This window comes from Rhineura floridana, chromosome 8 (genome assembly GCF_030035675.1).
Source record: "Rhineura floridana isolate rRhiFlo1 chromosome 8, rRhiFlo1.hap2, whole genome shotgun sequence".
In the NCBI taxonomy this organism is placed as follows: Eukaryota; Metazoa; Chordata; class Lepidosauria; order Squamata; family Rhineuridae; genus Rhineura; species Rhineura floridana.
In genome coordinates, this window is record NC_084487.1 from 51,709,331 (window position 1) to 51,725,012 (window position 15,682).

Genomic DNA, 15,682 nt, shown 5'->3' on the forward strand with positions numbered 1-15,682 from the left:
CCTTACTGTGGACGGTGCAAATAGAAAATGGAATGTGAATAAGCCCTCAGAAGACTGAGTTAGTATGGATTTACAGGAGGGAAACTGTGAGATAACTTCTGTTTGCCAGTATTGTCATGTGAACCATGTGAATTAAAAGGAGGTGTGAGTAGCACCAAACACACACTAAACCATCGTGTAGATGAGCCCTTTGTCTCTTCCCTTCCCAGAACCTGGGATTTCTGCCTACAATAAGACTTGTTGCACCAGCATATATGTGCATAGGTGGAGATGTACCAAAAGATTTATAAGGACATCATCAGAAAATGACAATATTACAGATAATATTAATATATGGCTGCTTAAATCTTAAAAACCAGGGAAATAATTATTCATAACCAGCATTAGTTATTATCCAGATCACATTTATGAAGAATGTTATAAAAATAATAATACAAAATAAGCACACATACAAAGGAAAATAAGTGGGATTCAATATTCTTAAAAAATGCTGAGCATCTTTAAGCAGGGTTCAAGATGAACAGTTAATAATTACCTAAGTAGCTTAAATTTGCAACCAATTCCAGATAATCACAGAGAGCTTCTTAATAAAAGTATTTCAGATGAGAAAGTGAAAACCTGTTAATAATTTGAAATATAACAGGTCACCAGGCCCTGATATAAGATCTACTGATACCATATTTGACTAATTTGTATAATGACATTTGGCAAGGAGGCAGAATTCCAAATATGTGGGACACAATCTGGATTATAGTTCTGCCCAAATCCAGATGGGATAGAACAGAAGTAGGCTCCCACCAGCCTATCACCTTGCTCAATCAGGATCAAATATTTCTACATCAATATTGGCCTCTCGATTGAACAGGGCGATTGCCACAATTATCAATCCCAACCAAACATGGTATATAACCAATGGATACATTGCAGACCCAATATACCACCTTCTGAATGTCATTTATGATAGTACACATCAGCAGTCTCCCTTGGTGATGCTTTCACTGGATATGTGCAAAACATTTGACTGCCTGGAATGGTGATATCTGGGTAAGGTTCTGGAGCAAATTAGGAGATAAATTTGTGGCAGCAAAAAATAGATTGTACAAAGATAATTTTACCTTGGTACATACTAATAATCAAGATGTTCCGCCAATATGCATAAAAGGGGCATCATCAGGGATGTCCTCTATCCCCACAGCTGTTTGCCTTCTCCTTGGAACAACTTGCTTAAGCCGTTAAAAATAAATATAGAAGGCTACTGAGGAGGGCGCCAAGAGCACCTTTTCAACTTATATGCACATGGCTGGGGGGAGGGGAGAGACTTATGCAACATCCATCTCCCATTCAGAGCGCTCCTGTGGGTCCCGATCTTGGCCAAAGTTATGCCAAGAAAAAGGTTGGTCTAAGAAAATAATTATAATGGAAGTTAATGGGGAGTGCTTACTTGCAGGTAGGGGTATACATGAGAGCCGGCTTTTTCTTTTCCACTCATATGCAGCTCCCACCTGAGCAGATGTTCCGCTGGCCCAGCAGCTCCCAAATGCCAAATGGATGCCGCAGAGCTTCCCGCTGGCTCCTCCACCTGCATCCCTTCTGCAGGTTTCCCCCTGAGTTGGATTGCTCTGCCCATAAGTTTGACCATGTAAGTCATATTTCAAATTCCTATGCCCCACTCATCAATGAAAGGTAATATTTTTCCATCTATAACTAATGACTAAACAAACTACCATTAATAAATGTGCTACTTCAACATCATTCAGAAGTATTCTATGTTTTACATAGCTTAATAGGATTAAAATGGTTCTATGGGTAACTCAAAGCCTGCAATTTTTTTAAATTACAGTTGCCTAGTAAAGCACAATTTTAGGGCAAGTCCACAAGATGTAGCTCTATCTGAGTTGTAATGGCAACATTTATTTTCTATATCAGCCCTCACCAATCTGGTGTTCTCCAGATGTTTTGGCAGATAGGAGTTAGAGTCCAAAACATTTGGAGGTCATCAGGTTGGTGAAGGCTGTTCTATATTGTTTATATCTTTTATTCAACCTATGTGGAGTTGCATACCATCAAAAAATAATTTCCCATGCAGCATGGATAATTTTTCTATATCCAGGTCTATTCCTTGTAGAATAAGGGGGGTGGGGTGACTTGCACTGGATATATTGAATCTGTGGCAATCTTTTTATGTCATTATTGAGATTCTTACATATAGAGTGGTCTACAACTTCCATGACCTCAAATACAAAACCTGAACACTATACTGGAAATTATTTCTCCACCTCATCCCTAAGCCTTTCTACAATCTAAAATTACAACAACCAAGAGAAAATTACTTCCTAAGAAGAGTTCATTGGGAGCACCAGTCATCTTCCCTCTCCTCCACCTACATAGCTGTAAGGAGGAGTTTGAAAGCTTTTATTCCTGCGTCTGCTTGACCATTTTTTAAATGTGATCTGGCTAAACAAACTGCTGTTAACAGTTTCAGGCAAGTCAATTTCAAACTATAGTTACTGAACTAGCTTGTAAACTACTACAGTTAAGATTAACCACAGTTCCAGGTCTGGAAGAAAAGGTAAGCATAAAAGGTAATCAATTCCATAAGTGAAACTTCCAAACTTCTCCCACTGCTTCCAGTCACATGGGGGGAAGAAAGGGGAAGGGAGGAGCACACAAGTCGGAAGCTTGTTGCAGCTTGTTCATGTCATGCTAAACTCATGAGTATGATATGCAAATGTTACAAATACATTTGTAAATATACAATCTTATACTTCTGCACAGCTTCCGTCACCATATGCAAACCATCAACAAGTGATTTCCCCCAGGATCCAAAGTAGCACACTTCAAAGTGGTTGAAGGAATGTACATATTAGTGCAAAGTTCACCTTGTGCCTCATAACAATGACACTCTTGTGCAAGAAAGCATAACTAACTGGATTAACCAGTATACCTGTACAGGTGTCAGCTAATATTTTATGTGGGAGCATTAGTACTATTTGTTTGGCCTTAGAAGAACAAAACTAAATAAGCAAAATTAAAAGCCAAAACTTGAACTAAGAAAAATATATGCCCGTGGAATTAAGTCAACTGACAAAACTTCCTGCATACTATTGAAATACCTTTAAGGGTCTTCTGAGTTCAAGAAAAAACTAGAGGAGGTTTAATTGTTGTAAACCGCCCAGAGAGCTTCGGCTATGGGTCGGTATACAAATGCAATAAATAATAAAATAAAATAAAATAAATTCTAATAAAGTGACAGATGTAGCAGGCTATTGATTGACAGTTAGTGACAGACTGAAAATATATCATAGTGCTATGTTAAAAAATGGATGGCATACCTAGTTAGCATATTAGAGTTTAATGTAACTTTATATTGAATAGTAAACATACTGTTACCTACACGACACTGCTTCAATGGCTGCAATATCATGGATCATTTACAATTATTCAAACTGCTTCCAGTAAAGGAAGCAACACAGGGGAATAATAATAATAATAATAATAATAAATTTTATTTTTCAGTCGCCTATCTGTCCGGGTTAGGGACACTCTAGGCGACATACAACAAAATAAAACAGTGCATATATATATCAACAACAATCAAATTAAGCTAAAAACCATCCTTCAGTTCATATAGCGTAGAATTAATCTATCCCAATCTTGTATGCCTGCCTGAATTGCCAGGTCTTCGAGGCTCGGTGAAAGCTTGACAAGGAGGGAGCATGACGGAGATCAAGAGGAAGAGAGTTCCAAAGGGTGGGGGCCACAATTGAGAATGCCCTCTCTCTGGTCCGCACCAGCCTAGCTGTTTTCACCGGTGGGACCCAGAGAAGGTCTTGTGAGGCTGATCTCGTCAGGTGGCACAATCGGTGACTCTGGAGGTGTTCTTCAGATATACTGGGCCAAAACCGTAAAGGGTTTTTAAGGTCAACACCAATACCTTGAATTGGGCCCGGTAAACAACTGGTAGCCAGTGAAGATCTAATAACACTGGGGTGATGTGATCCCAGCGGCGGCTATGCTTAATCAAGCGTGCCGCCGCATTCTGTACCAGCTGTAGTTTCCGGACCGTTTTCAAGGGTAACCCCACGTAGAGCACATTGCAGTAGTCTAAGCGAGAGGAGACCAGGGCATGTATCACTTGTGGGAGCAGATGAACAGGAAGGTAGGGTCGCAGTCTCTGTATCAGATGTAATTGATACCAAGCTGCCCGGCTCACTGCTGTAATCTGAGCCTCCATGGACAGCTGGGAATCAAGAATGACCCCAAGACTGCGGACTTGGTCCTTCAGGGGTAAACTCACCCCATTAAGCACCAGGTCAGTAATTCCTAACCTTCTTTTGTCTCCCACGAGCAACACCTCAGTCTTATCGGGGTTCAGCGTCAGCCTATTCTCTCCCATCCATCCACTTACGGATTCCAGGCACTTGGACATGGTGTTCACAGCCAACTCCGGTAAGGACTTAAATGAGAGATAGAGCTGAGTGTCATCTGCATACTGATGACACTGCAGCCCAAAACTCCTGATGATGGCCCCCAGCGGTTTCACATAGATGTTGAATAGCATGGGAGAGAGGATAGAACCCTGTGGCACTCCACAATGAAGAGGCCAAGGGTCTGAAACCTCATCTCCCAATGCCACCCGTTGCTGCCTTTCCGAGAGATAGGAATGGAACCACTGCAAAACAGCCCCTCCAATTCCTAATCCCTCTAGGCGACTTAACAGGATACCATGGTCAACGGTATCAAAAGCTGCTGAGAGATCCAGGTGGACAAGGAAGGTGTATTCACCCCTATCCAATGCCCTCCTCATATCATCTACCAGAGTGACCAAGGCTGTTTCCGTTCCATGACCAGTCCTGAAACCCGATTGGAATGGATCTAAGTAATCCGTTTCCTCCAAGTGTGTCTGTAACTGCGCAGCCACTATAAATGACTATAAATCCCCAAAAACTCCAGGTAGAAATGGGAAAGAAACACTGGACAGCCACTGCCAGTCAGTGTAAACAATGCTGAACTAGATGGACCAACTTGATATGAGGCAGTTTCCTAAGTAGTCAGCGACAGAACATTAACAAAATGCAGCTGCTAAGAGGTGAGTGGAGGATCAGATGTACTAGGAGACACCTCACAGTGCCCAGGGACACTGAGGAGTTATAACTTTTTGCCAGAAAGCTCTTGATTTCCACTTCATTCCCATAATTACATTTTGAAACATATCTCTGCAAACCATGAAGACTAAATACAGAAATGTTCATAATTTTAAAACGTATGTAATGAGCCATACACAGAAATGCATCGGGAGCCACATGTTTGTTTAGCATACTTGGAGCTAAATATAGGACATTGAGGGTGTAGTGGTTAGACTAGGACCTGGGAGACCAGGGTTCAAATTCTCACTTAGCCTGCCCACTGAAGCATGCTGGGTGATCTTGGGCCAGCCACCATTTCTCAACCTAACCTACCTCATGGAGTTGTGGTGAGGATAAAATGGAGAGGGAGGAGGACCATGTATACCATCTTGAGCTCCGAGGAAGACTGGTGGGATATAAATGTAATGATAAATAAATGTTCATCTTTGTATCCAATGCCCTGACTGATTTTATAATTCAACATTAATTCAACTCTGAAGGAACAGCAGCCTAAGATTATAGTTTCCAGGTAGCATATATTCAAACTGCTCCTCCTCCTCCTAGCTTAATCAGGTATAAATTCTACGGAGGTAAAGGGAGTGGCTCAAAAGTAGGGAGATACTCATGAGTCTCTTCAGAAACCTCTTAATTAGATGGTGTCCCAAAACAAAGAATGTAAATCAACCAGTGTGTGCTCAGCCACAATCAGAGGGAGACTTTTAAGGAGGAGAGGAACTGGCCTTTGATGTGATGAAGAGGAAAGTGAAAGAACCTCTGAAGTTCATAGAAGACTCCTTTCCCTGACACATCAGGAGTATCTTACGTATAAGATCTTCTAGTAGCTAGTTTTCTGGAGTTTAGGATAATATCATTAGGTTGGATTTAGTTTAATTTTATTAACATTATATATTGCTTTCCACTAAAAGAACTGCTGAAGTAATCTACAACCAAGTAATAAAATACAAAGATAAAATCACATAAACATATTAAAAACTGATTTAACAATACAATATCATATCATTGGTGCTGCCCAATTGTCCACAAAAACAAAAATGTCTTTGCCTGGTGTCAAAACAATGACAAGGTTGGTGCCAGATGGGCCTTCCTGTGGAGAACATTACACAAATAGGTGGTGTTAGGTCCAAACCCAACCACGAGCTGTCCACAACCTTACTCACCTCTTGTTCACCCCGGGAAGAGTGCGGAGCTGAGAATTCATAACCCACTGCCAGAGGCCAAGAATTTACACGACAACAAGTACCTTTGCAAAGGGGACCCAATCCGTCCAGCAAGATGCTTTCCAGAGATGGGAACCCCGTTTATTGAAAGAGTCCAGATTATATACCTTCACAGAGAGGTTACAGGTCAGGGGAGTAAACGTCATAAAACATAAAGAAAAAACTACATGTCAGTACAGAGTGCAAAGGAGGGGAAGGAGTAAGGAAGGGGAGGTGACAGATTTGCCAGGGGCAGGTTGCCCCCTTTGGAGATCAGCCTTGTGTATTATACAGCCTTGAGATAAGGGGGCTGGTGCCAGGATGCTTAACACAACAAACAGGGAACAAAAAAACAAAGGGGCAGGAGACAGAGAATATGCAGAACACATTCTTCAAAGGCCTTCATCCTTTGACACATTTCTGCTAAAGCTCAATAAACATGCAAAGGTGTGGATTCAGCTTGCAACCTGAGCTGAGTTCTTTCCAGGATGAGAAATCAGGTTAGGGGCAAATAAACCGACATCACTTTATTTCTTCCTTAAGTCATTTTCCCCCCAACATTCCCCCCTCTCAGCACTGATTGAACCCTCAGATCAATCACTAAGCTGAATCAAATCTCTTGTCTTGATCCCAGATGGACCTGAGTGTCACTTCAGTCAGGGTGGGGTTCCTTCTATTATTACAAGTGGCAATACACTCAAAGAAACATGTGGAAAACAAATGCATGAGATTGGGCAAACATTGAATACAGCAACAGCATGCTATCAGCAAACAAATTCCCATTAACACATAGAGGTTGGAGAGAAAGGAAAACAAGTGGTGTTCTGATGTAGTGAGGTTCAATAGAGTCTGCCATGTGGTGATCCATGTAGAATTAGTAAACAAATGAGTCCCGTTCCAAAGGCCCCAGCTATTCTGGCTTGTAGGGTAAATGATGTGTGTGTGTGCAAATCATTCCTCCGTTATCTTAGCTGTGCTGCTGACACATACTTCACTGCTCAACGACCCACTCAGCATTAGTCCCCCCTCTAGTTCCTGGGCTGCTGTAATGTTCAGGAATGAAAAATGAAAGGGCACAGACGTAACAGGTCCCTGTTTTTGGAGCTGCAGCCTCTAATAAGGCCAAAAGGGGTTTGCCCCCCATCCCTGGTTGGCTATGGGTGCCCCTATCTCACCTGTTAGGTCCAGGCCTATGTGTGCTTTCTTATTGCTGTCCTGGTGTTGACGTGCTCTTATCTTGTCACGTAGAGTTTCATAGCATGTGAGGGCTCCTATCCCTACACAGAACTTTGGGGTCAATGTATTTTGTGGGCGATATGTGATTACGTTGTGCTCAATTGCAAGGGTGGTTTCATCTATTTTTGGTGGGCATGCAGTATGTATATTGAGTTCCCCATTTGCCATGTGTGGTCAATGTGAAAAGGAGGAGTCTCAGTGTGAGGAGACCCCATACGTGTGTGTGTATATCTGCATGTGTATTTCTAACTGACACCAAAAAAAACTAAGGCTCTTTCTAACGAACAATGGAATTCACTATGGGTGGGGGGAAATCTGCCAAAGTATAAGATAACATTTATGCAGAACATTTATGCAGTAACTTTTCTTAACTCTGCCCTTGTTTTTTCTTTGCACAAAACCTCTGGAACGCATCACCAGCCATACCATCAGGTGGGGGTGTGTGAGAGTAGGGGTGGGAGTTATAGCTGTTGGCCTTACACCTCCTAGAGTCCACTTGAACTAAAATAGGGTTAGCCAAGCCGTAACACTCCCCCCCCATTTGAAAGGCAGTTAGTAATCACAGTTCTGCCCCCAGGCTCCAATGCTGACTTCCAATCGGTGTAACTGTGCCATATGAGATGGGTACATATTACAAGGGCCAATTAGACAAAGACCAGAATTTTCTGAAAGACCAAAACCACCACAACGGGGTGCAGTATAAGGTTGAAACCTCCTTTGGCATCCTCACCCCAGTCAAACAGGGAATTCCACCATCCATGTGCCTCTATCTGTTAGAGCTTATCTATGATATGAGTGACTGCATGACGATCATGTGTTATCTGAAGTGTAGCTTGCACTCCTAAATATTACACCCTTTCTAACCATTTTTATAAGAGTGAGAAAGTAAACAAAATGGGCGAGAAAATAATTATACAATGGGCAAAGACTCTACACAGGTGAACCCCAAAGCTGAAATATCCAAAGTTGTCAACCCTCAGCTAGGAAACCACTCAGAGAGGGACTTGAAAAGCAAAAACATCCTAAAAGCAAAACAGCCATAACATGTAAAGTATGAAAGGAAAAAATAACAATGGTCAACACATCCTTAAAGGACAATGCATAAGTAATTACATTCAATATTATAATGGAAATTAAACAAGTGTCATGGTCTTGAAACATGCTGTGGGGTGGCTTGTACAAAGTTCATCCTCAGGAAAGCAGCTGGTCATGTTCAGTGGAAGCTGTAACTGAACTGTGTATGGTTCGTCGATGCTAGGCAGAAAAACTTGAATAATGAAAAGAATAATCACTCCCTCCCCCCGAGTGACTGTGATAAAGGTTGCAAGCTTGCACAACATGGGACATCTCGCCAGAAGAAATAGTGGTGTCCATTTCAGGTCGATGGCCAAAGTAGACCTGTCAATTTCTGTGGTTGTACACAGAAATGTTGGGGAAGAATGAAGCAGGCCCCTATGCTGTTATTGCAGCAAATGCTGGAGAATGGCACGCCAGTTGCATAGCTATGTCCTGGCCCAAGGCCCCTGACCTTAAATGACTTTACATAGAAAGAAATCACATGTTTAAATAGGATATACTTCTCAGCATTTCTGCTTAGGCTCTTACTTGGCTGAAAGGCCGTCTCACTGACTTTTGAACAGAGGTGAGAACCTTTTTGGCTCCTGGGGCCACATCTTTATCTGGTCCCACCCTGCAGGCCAACTTTGACATGTGGGTGAGACAATTCATATGTCAATTACATGATGCCATTATGACATCACATTGCTGACAAGTGGGTTGTCCCACCCACTTCTCGAAATCTCAGTATTGGGGGTTGAAAAGAGGAGCACAGGAAGGGTTGCAAAGCCTGTACCACTCTGATCCTTTCAACCTGCAACATCAGAGGTTGAAAGGGGGAACATGGGAAAGGGCTTTGTAATCCTCCCCTTGCTTCTCCTTTGTACCCCCAATGTCAAAGATTAAAGGAGAAGATCAGAGAGGATAGCAAAGGGCTTTTAAAGCCACCCCACATGGCCCCTTTCCACTTCCCCCTCTTCCTGAGCAAGAAACAATCCCAACATCCATTAGCTCATGAGTGGTTAGGTGTGTGACTTGCTCCAGCAAAGGAACAGCCTGGATTCCACTTTAAGCTCCCAATTGTTCCTTTGAAGCCCTGCCTTTACCCATCATGTATGACATCAGGCGTAGGGTGGGTAGATGTGGCTTCCCCAAAATGGCCTCACAGGCCAAATGGGGAGGCCTGGTGGGCCAGGTTCCCCACCTCTGCTTTAGAATGTGCTTTCAAATAAGGTGCTTGTATTCTCCCTGCCTCCTTGCTTCTGACTTGATTTTTATTTACACCAGGGGAAAAAAGAGTTATTCCACCCTTTTCTACTACTTCCGCAATCAAATCTAGAACCCACAATAACAGCTTTGAAGGAAACATGAAGGCATAACTCTTGTGTGCCTTGAATAGTTCATCCATTGGTGACACCAGCAAAGATTACTTGGGTGTGGAGCGTGGAAAGGACAAAGTTTGTCTCACATTACACTTCTGAGAAACAATTATCCCATCGTAAACATAGTGAGTGGTATTCAATGCTAGTCCTACTCAAAGTAGACTCATTGAAGTTAACAGACATGACTAACTTAGGTCCATTAATGGCAATGAACTCTGAGCAGGAAGTAGTGAACTACAATCCATTTTCTCTGAAGCAAGTCCTATTGCTATCGCTAGAGATAACATTTAAGTAAGCTTGCTTAGGACTGCAGCCTTAGACTTAAATGACTTGTCTCAGAAAGCATTTTTTTGGGGGGGGGTGCATTCTCTTGCTCTGCAGAATGTTTTAAACAGTTTAAACTTTAACAAGTTTTAATGATGTGTTTGCTACCTTGGGCTCCTTTGGGATGAAAGGTGTGATATAAACTGAATAAATAATAATACAGAGCAACAAATGCAAGACAAAAATAAATTGGAACATTTGTGGCATCAAAAGTTATAGAATTTCAGCAGAAAGTTATGGGACATGCACTGATTGGATATGAAGTAGTATGTCCACCCAAAAACATTTGCAGGCACAAACAGTATTGAAAGTGGGATTGTACAGTATATAACCACCCCAATACTATCATGAGCACAAATCATATGAATGCACAATAAAAAGGACATCTGGAGGGGCCCTATAAGTTTGTCCCATTAGCAAACTAACTAGAGCCCTGCAGCATCTGAAAAAAATGAACAAATGTAATATGGTATAGTAATAATAAGGCAAGGGCCTACTACTATATCAGATGCAAGAAGTGGGCAGTGGAGCTGTTGAAATATACATGCTGTTTTGCACAATAATAAAAAAATGAATAAGCAGGTACTGAAAGCAGAAATGCCACCCATGTGTCAATCAACTGACTACATGAAGGTTCACTGACAAGGGTTCATCAAGGCCATGGCTGGGTTGGCACACCCAGCCTTCGTGGTTTGGGACTCAGCTTTCTGTGACATCCCATTGTGAAACTATTCACCCTTGGCTCAAATTAAGCCCTAGCTTATAGGTACTGGTGTGTTTTTATTTGAATAATGAAAGGGTGCTCCACTATAAGAGCGAATTACTTTGAGCGACTTGTTTGAGTGACTTCACCATCTGACTAGTAAACCGTCTTACTCCGGGCGCGCCTCTCCAGTTGCTGCAGGCGGGAGGATTACAGCTCTCACCGCTTTTGCTGCTCAATTGCCAAAGCCGACGTGGGTCCGTTTCACCGCCCGCCCCAGTTTCCTGCTGAGTCGCTGGTGGTGCTGAAATTGGGACTGGGAAAGAACCTACCCTACCCAGTTTCTCCTCGAGGCTGAGACAGACAGGAGCTGTCCCTCGCGTCTTAACTCCCGCCACATTGCAGGGAGCGCTCCGAAGGCGGTGAGAGCGGAGCCCAGGCACGCTTCATCCGCTGGTTGGAGAAGTGGAAGGCGAGGGCATTCCGTTCACCGAAGGGGCTGAGGGAAGCAGCAGCACCTGTGGACAGCGGCTTTCGGTTGAAGCGCCCGGGAGAGTCCGCTGCGAGAGCCAGAAGCAGAGGCGCGTGAAGGGCAACAACGAAAAAAAGAACAAGGCGCACCCTCGGCAAAAGGGGCACCGAATTTGCGAGGAAGAAAGCCATAGAGAGGAGCGGGAGGAAGCAGAGCCGGGGGAGAGCAAACACAGAGAAAAGGCAGACGCGGGGTAAAGGAAAGGAAGTAATACGACAGATAAGGAAAGATAGGTGTGGGAAAGAGGGGCGCCCGAAAGGCGCGCAGCCGCGGGAGAAGAAAGGCACGCGGGGCTTAGCGAGAAACAAGGAGGCTCAGGTGGGCATTTGCGAGCGCAGAGAAGAAACCGAGGCGCTTAAAGAGGCAAAGAGCCACGTGCTTGCGGAGAGCGAGCGCGAGCTGAGGGGCGCCGTGCAAAGAGGAAGGGCGCGTGAGGAACGGGCTTCTCCAGCGCCTTCCGAGTTGAGAGGGGGGTGAGCAGAAGGGCCAGCCGAGGAAGGCGACCCTCTTGGAAGCCAACCCGGGGCGCTCACTCCCAGCGAGCTTCGCCGGAGAGACGCGACGTCCTTCTTGCACTTGCAGTCCTCCTTGCAGTTGGGAGGGTGTCTGTCGGGGGTTCTAAGTCCAACCTTTGGAGCTTCGCTCATCTGGTGCAGGTGCAGCCTTTAAGGTAGCCATGAGCGGCTGCAGAGACATCGGGGGCTTCGGCCCCTGGGACTACGTGGTCTTCGGGGCCATGCTGCTCATCTCCGCGGTCATCGGCGTTTACTACGCCTTCGCCGGCGGCGGGCAGAAAACTTCCAAAGACTTCTTGATGGGAGGCCGCAGTATGACAGCTTTGCCCGTGGCGCTGTCCCTGACTGCCAGCTTCATGTCGGCTGTGACAGTGCTGGGCACCCCGGCGGAGGTCTACCGCTTCGGAGCCAGGTTCAGCGTCTTCGCCATCACCTACACCCTGGTGGTCATCCTGAGCGCGGAGGTCTTCCTGCCTGTCTTTTACCGCCTGGGCATCACCAGCACCTACGAGGTAGGAGGGATTCGTGTCAGTCTTCTCTGGAACGGTTATACCTCCCGAGATTGCTTTCAAGGCTAACAGTCTTACTTCGCAGTCATGACATCCGATTTTTCTCCCTTACCAATTTACATTTCGTCTCCACGTTATAAAAGCAGCAGCAGCAGCAGCACACCGAGGGCACAGTGCAGGATGTATTTCCAAATTAAAAATGACTTTCTGTGTTGTGACCCCCACTTTTCAGTCATGCATTTGGTAGGCTGGATGAGGGACAATAAGCTGAAGTTGAATCCAGATAAAATGGAAGCTTGTGACTGGACAGTTCCTTTGTCTGGGAATTGGGGAGACAGCCTGGTCTAAGTGGGACTGTACTTCCCTTCAAGAACAGGTGCCTAGTCTGTGGAAACTCTGAAACATCTGTGGTGGTGGTGGAGGTCCAAGTGACATCCATGGCTAAGAGTGCCTTTCACCAGCTTTCACCAGCTACGATAATTCCTAGATAGGGTTAACCTGGCTACTATAGTTCACGCATTGGTAATTTTATATTTGGATTAATGCAATCCACTCTATGTGGGGCTGTCTTTGGGTCTGGTACAGAAGCTGCAGCTAGTGCAGAATGCTGCAGTGACAGCTTGTGAGGACAGCTTGCCCTGAACATCTAACACCTGTTCAGTACTCAAAGCTGGGCACTAGCTGTCAATTTGCTACTGAGCCAGATTGCAAGCGCTTGTTTGGACACACAAAGCTGTGGGCAGTTTGGGATCTAGATACATGAAAGACCACCTGTTCCCTTATAACCTGCATGGACTTTGAGATCATTCAGGGACAGAAAGATCTCATAGTGCCACAACCCCCTGAGATATGGTATATAAAAACTTCTTAAAGGGCATTCTTAGTTATGGCACTCTGACTCTGAAATGCCCTTCTGTCTTAGGTGTGAGTTGTATCAACATTTATGGAGTTTTGATGCCAGGTAAAAATGTGGATATTCACCCAAACATTTGATGTCCCATGTCTGGTGATGTTGTTAGTATATTGCCTATTTTTATCTTAAGTTCTATTTAAATATAGTATTCTTTTAGTGTATTTTAATGTTATTCCTCATTCTGGAATTCTGTGAAGAATAAAGAGTGTGTTATAAAAAATAAATATATAAATAAAGGTATATATACAGTAGCTAGGCAAGAGAAAACAATGGCAAGTTGACTAAGATCTGAGCAGTCAAATAATAAACGAAAAATAAATTATTTTCTTCTCCAAATTAATATCATCTACTTCAACATTAAATTAGCTTTTCTTTCAAAGCTACATAAAATTGTACACTAACATTTTATTTATTTATTTTTGTAGTATTTAGAACTTCGATTTAATAAATATCTACGCTTATGTGGGACAGCACTCTTCATTATACTTACGGTAAGGTCATTGCTTTTTTGTTGTTATATGCCTTCAAGTCGATTACAACTTATGGTGACCCTATGAATCAGCAACCTCCAATAGCATCTGTTATAAACCACCCTGTTCAGGTCTTGAAAGTTCAGGTCTGTGGCTTCCTTTATGGAATCAATCCATCTCTTGTTTGGTCTTCTTCTTTTTCTACTCCTTTCTGTTTTTCCCAGCATTATTGTCTTTTCTAGTGAATCATGTCTTCTCATGTGTCCAAAGTATGGTAACTTCAGTTTCACCATTTTAGCTTCTAATGATAGTTCTGCTTTAATTTGTTCTAACACCCAATTATTTGTCTTTTTCGCAATCCATGGTATGCGCAAATCTCTCCTCCAACACCCCATTTCAAATGAGTTGATTTTTCTCTTATCCACCAATTGTTATTTAACTAGTGTAAATACAGTACATTTAATCTAGTAGAAATAGCAGCTGTAAACTTAGCTTTAGAAACCTCAGGTATGAAACTGTGAACAAGAGTCAGTATTGTTCTTTATATTGGCTACAATGAGATAGGAACATAAGGGGTAATCCTAGCTGCTCTGAAATCACCGACAATTTTATCACTCAGTACAAGACAGAAATATTTAAGTGAATGGACTATCAAAGAAGACATAAATCAAATAATAACAAACACAATATCAGCAGTAAGGCCTTAGTGTACATAATGTACCAACACCTTGGTGAACCCAACAAGGGAATTACATAGATGAGATGCCACCACTGTGAATGCCCTGTCTCTTGTCATCAGGCTCCAGGCCATTCCTGGTGGTGGGGTCAGGAGCATGGCCTCCCTGCAAGATTTTAGAATACAGGGTGGTCGGTAGTGGGAGACCGTTCTTCTAAATAGTTGAGACCTAAGGCATTTAGCATTTTGTACACTAGTACCAACACCTTGATTTGGGCCTAGTAGCTCACTGGCAGTCAGGATCAGTGTTACATTAACTCCATTTTGCTGCCCCACTCAGCAGCCAGGCAGATACATTCTGCACCCATTACAGATTCTGGACTGTCTTCAACAGAAGCCCCACGTGGAATGCATTGCAGTAATCTAACAGCAAAATTATTACAGTATGGGTAACTAAAGCAAGGCTGTCTCGATCCAGGAATGGCTGTAGATGGCAAACCAGCCATAGCTAGGCATAGGCACTCCTCAACCCTGAAGCTACTTGTGCCTCCAGTGGTGGCTTTGAATAAAAGAGAACCCAATCTATGTACCTTTTTGGTCAGGGGGAGTTCATCTTTAGTTTGTTGGCCTTCAACCAGTCCATCACTGCCTCTAGGCACCAGTCCAGCACCTGCATAGACTCTCCTGATTCAAATGGAAAGGAGAGATGGTGTAACATGTTAACAACATTCTGGGTGAAGGAAAACAGGCTGTCTTTGAATCCTGACAAGACAGAGGCACTGTGGATGAGTGGTTTCTGTGTTGCCTGCCCTGGGTGGGGTTGCTCTTCCCTTGAAGGAGCAGGTATGCAATCTCGGGGCACTTCTGGATCCATCTTTGTCACTGGAAGCCTAGGTAGCCTCGGCGGCTAGGAATGCCTTTTACCAGCTTCAGCTGTTCCTAGACTGGGAAAGCTTTACCACAGTAGTGCAGTCACTTTAAGATGGGGTTACTGCAGTGCATTCTTTGTAGGGCTTTCTTTGT

The 15,682-nt window shown here is 43.6% G+C and overlaps 1 protein-coding gene across 1 annotated transcript in view; it reads left to right on the forward strand.

The window, feature by feature from the left end:
• Window positions 1–11,176: 11,176 nt before the first annotated feature.
• The window catches only part of LOC133390581 (sodium-coupled monocarboxylate transporter 1-like), a 35,514-nt gene continuing 31,008 nt past the window's right edge, over window positions 11,177–15,682 (forward strand). Inside the window, exons 1-2 of the mRNA XM_061639475.1 lie at window positions 11,177–12,603; window positions 13,939–14,004. Coding sequence (XP_061495459.1) covers window positions 12,253–12,603; window positions 13,939–14,004 — 417 coding nt within the window. The 5' untranslated portion in view covers window positions 11,177–12,252. The remainder of the gene's footprint in view (window positions 12,604–13,938; window positions 14,005–15,682) is intronic.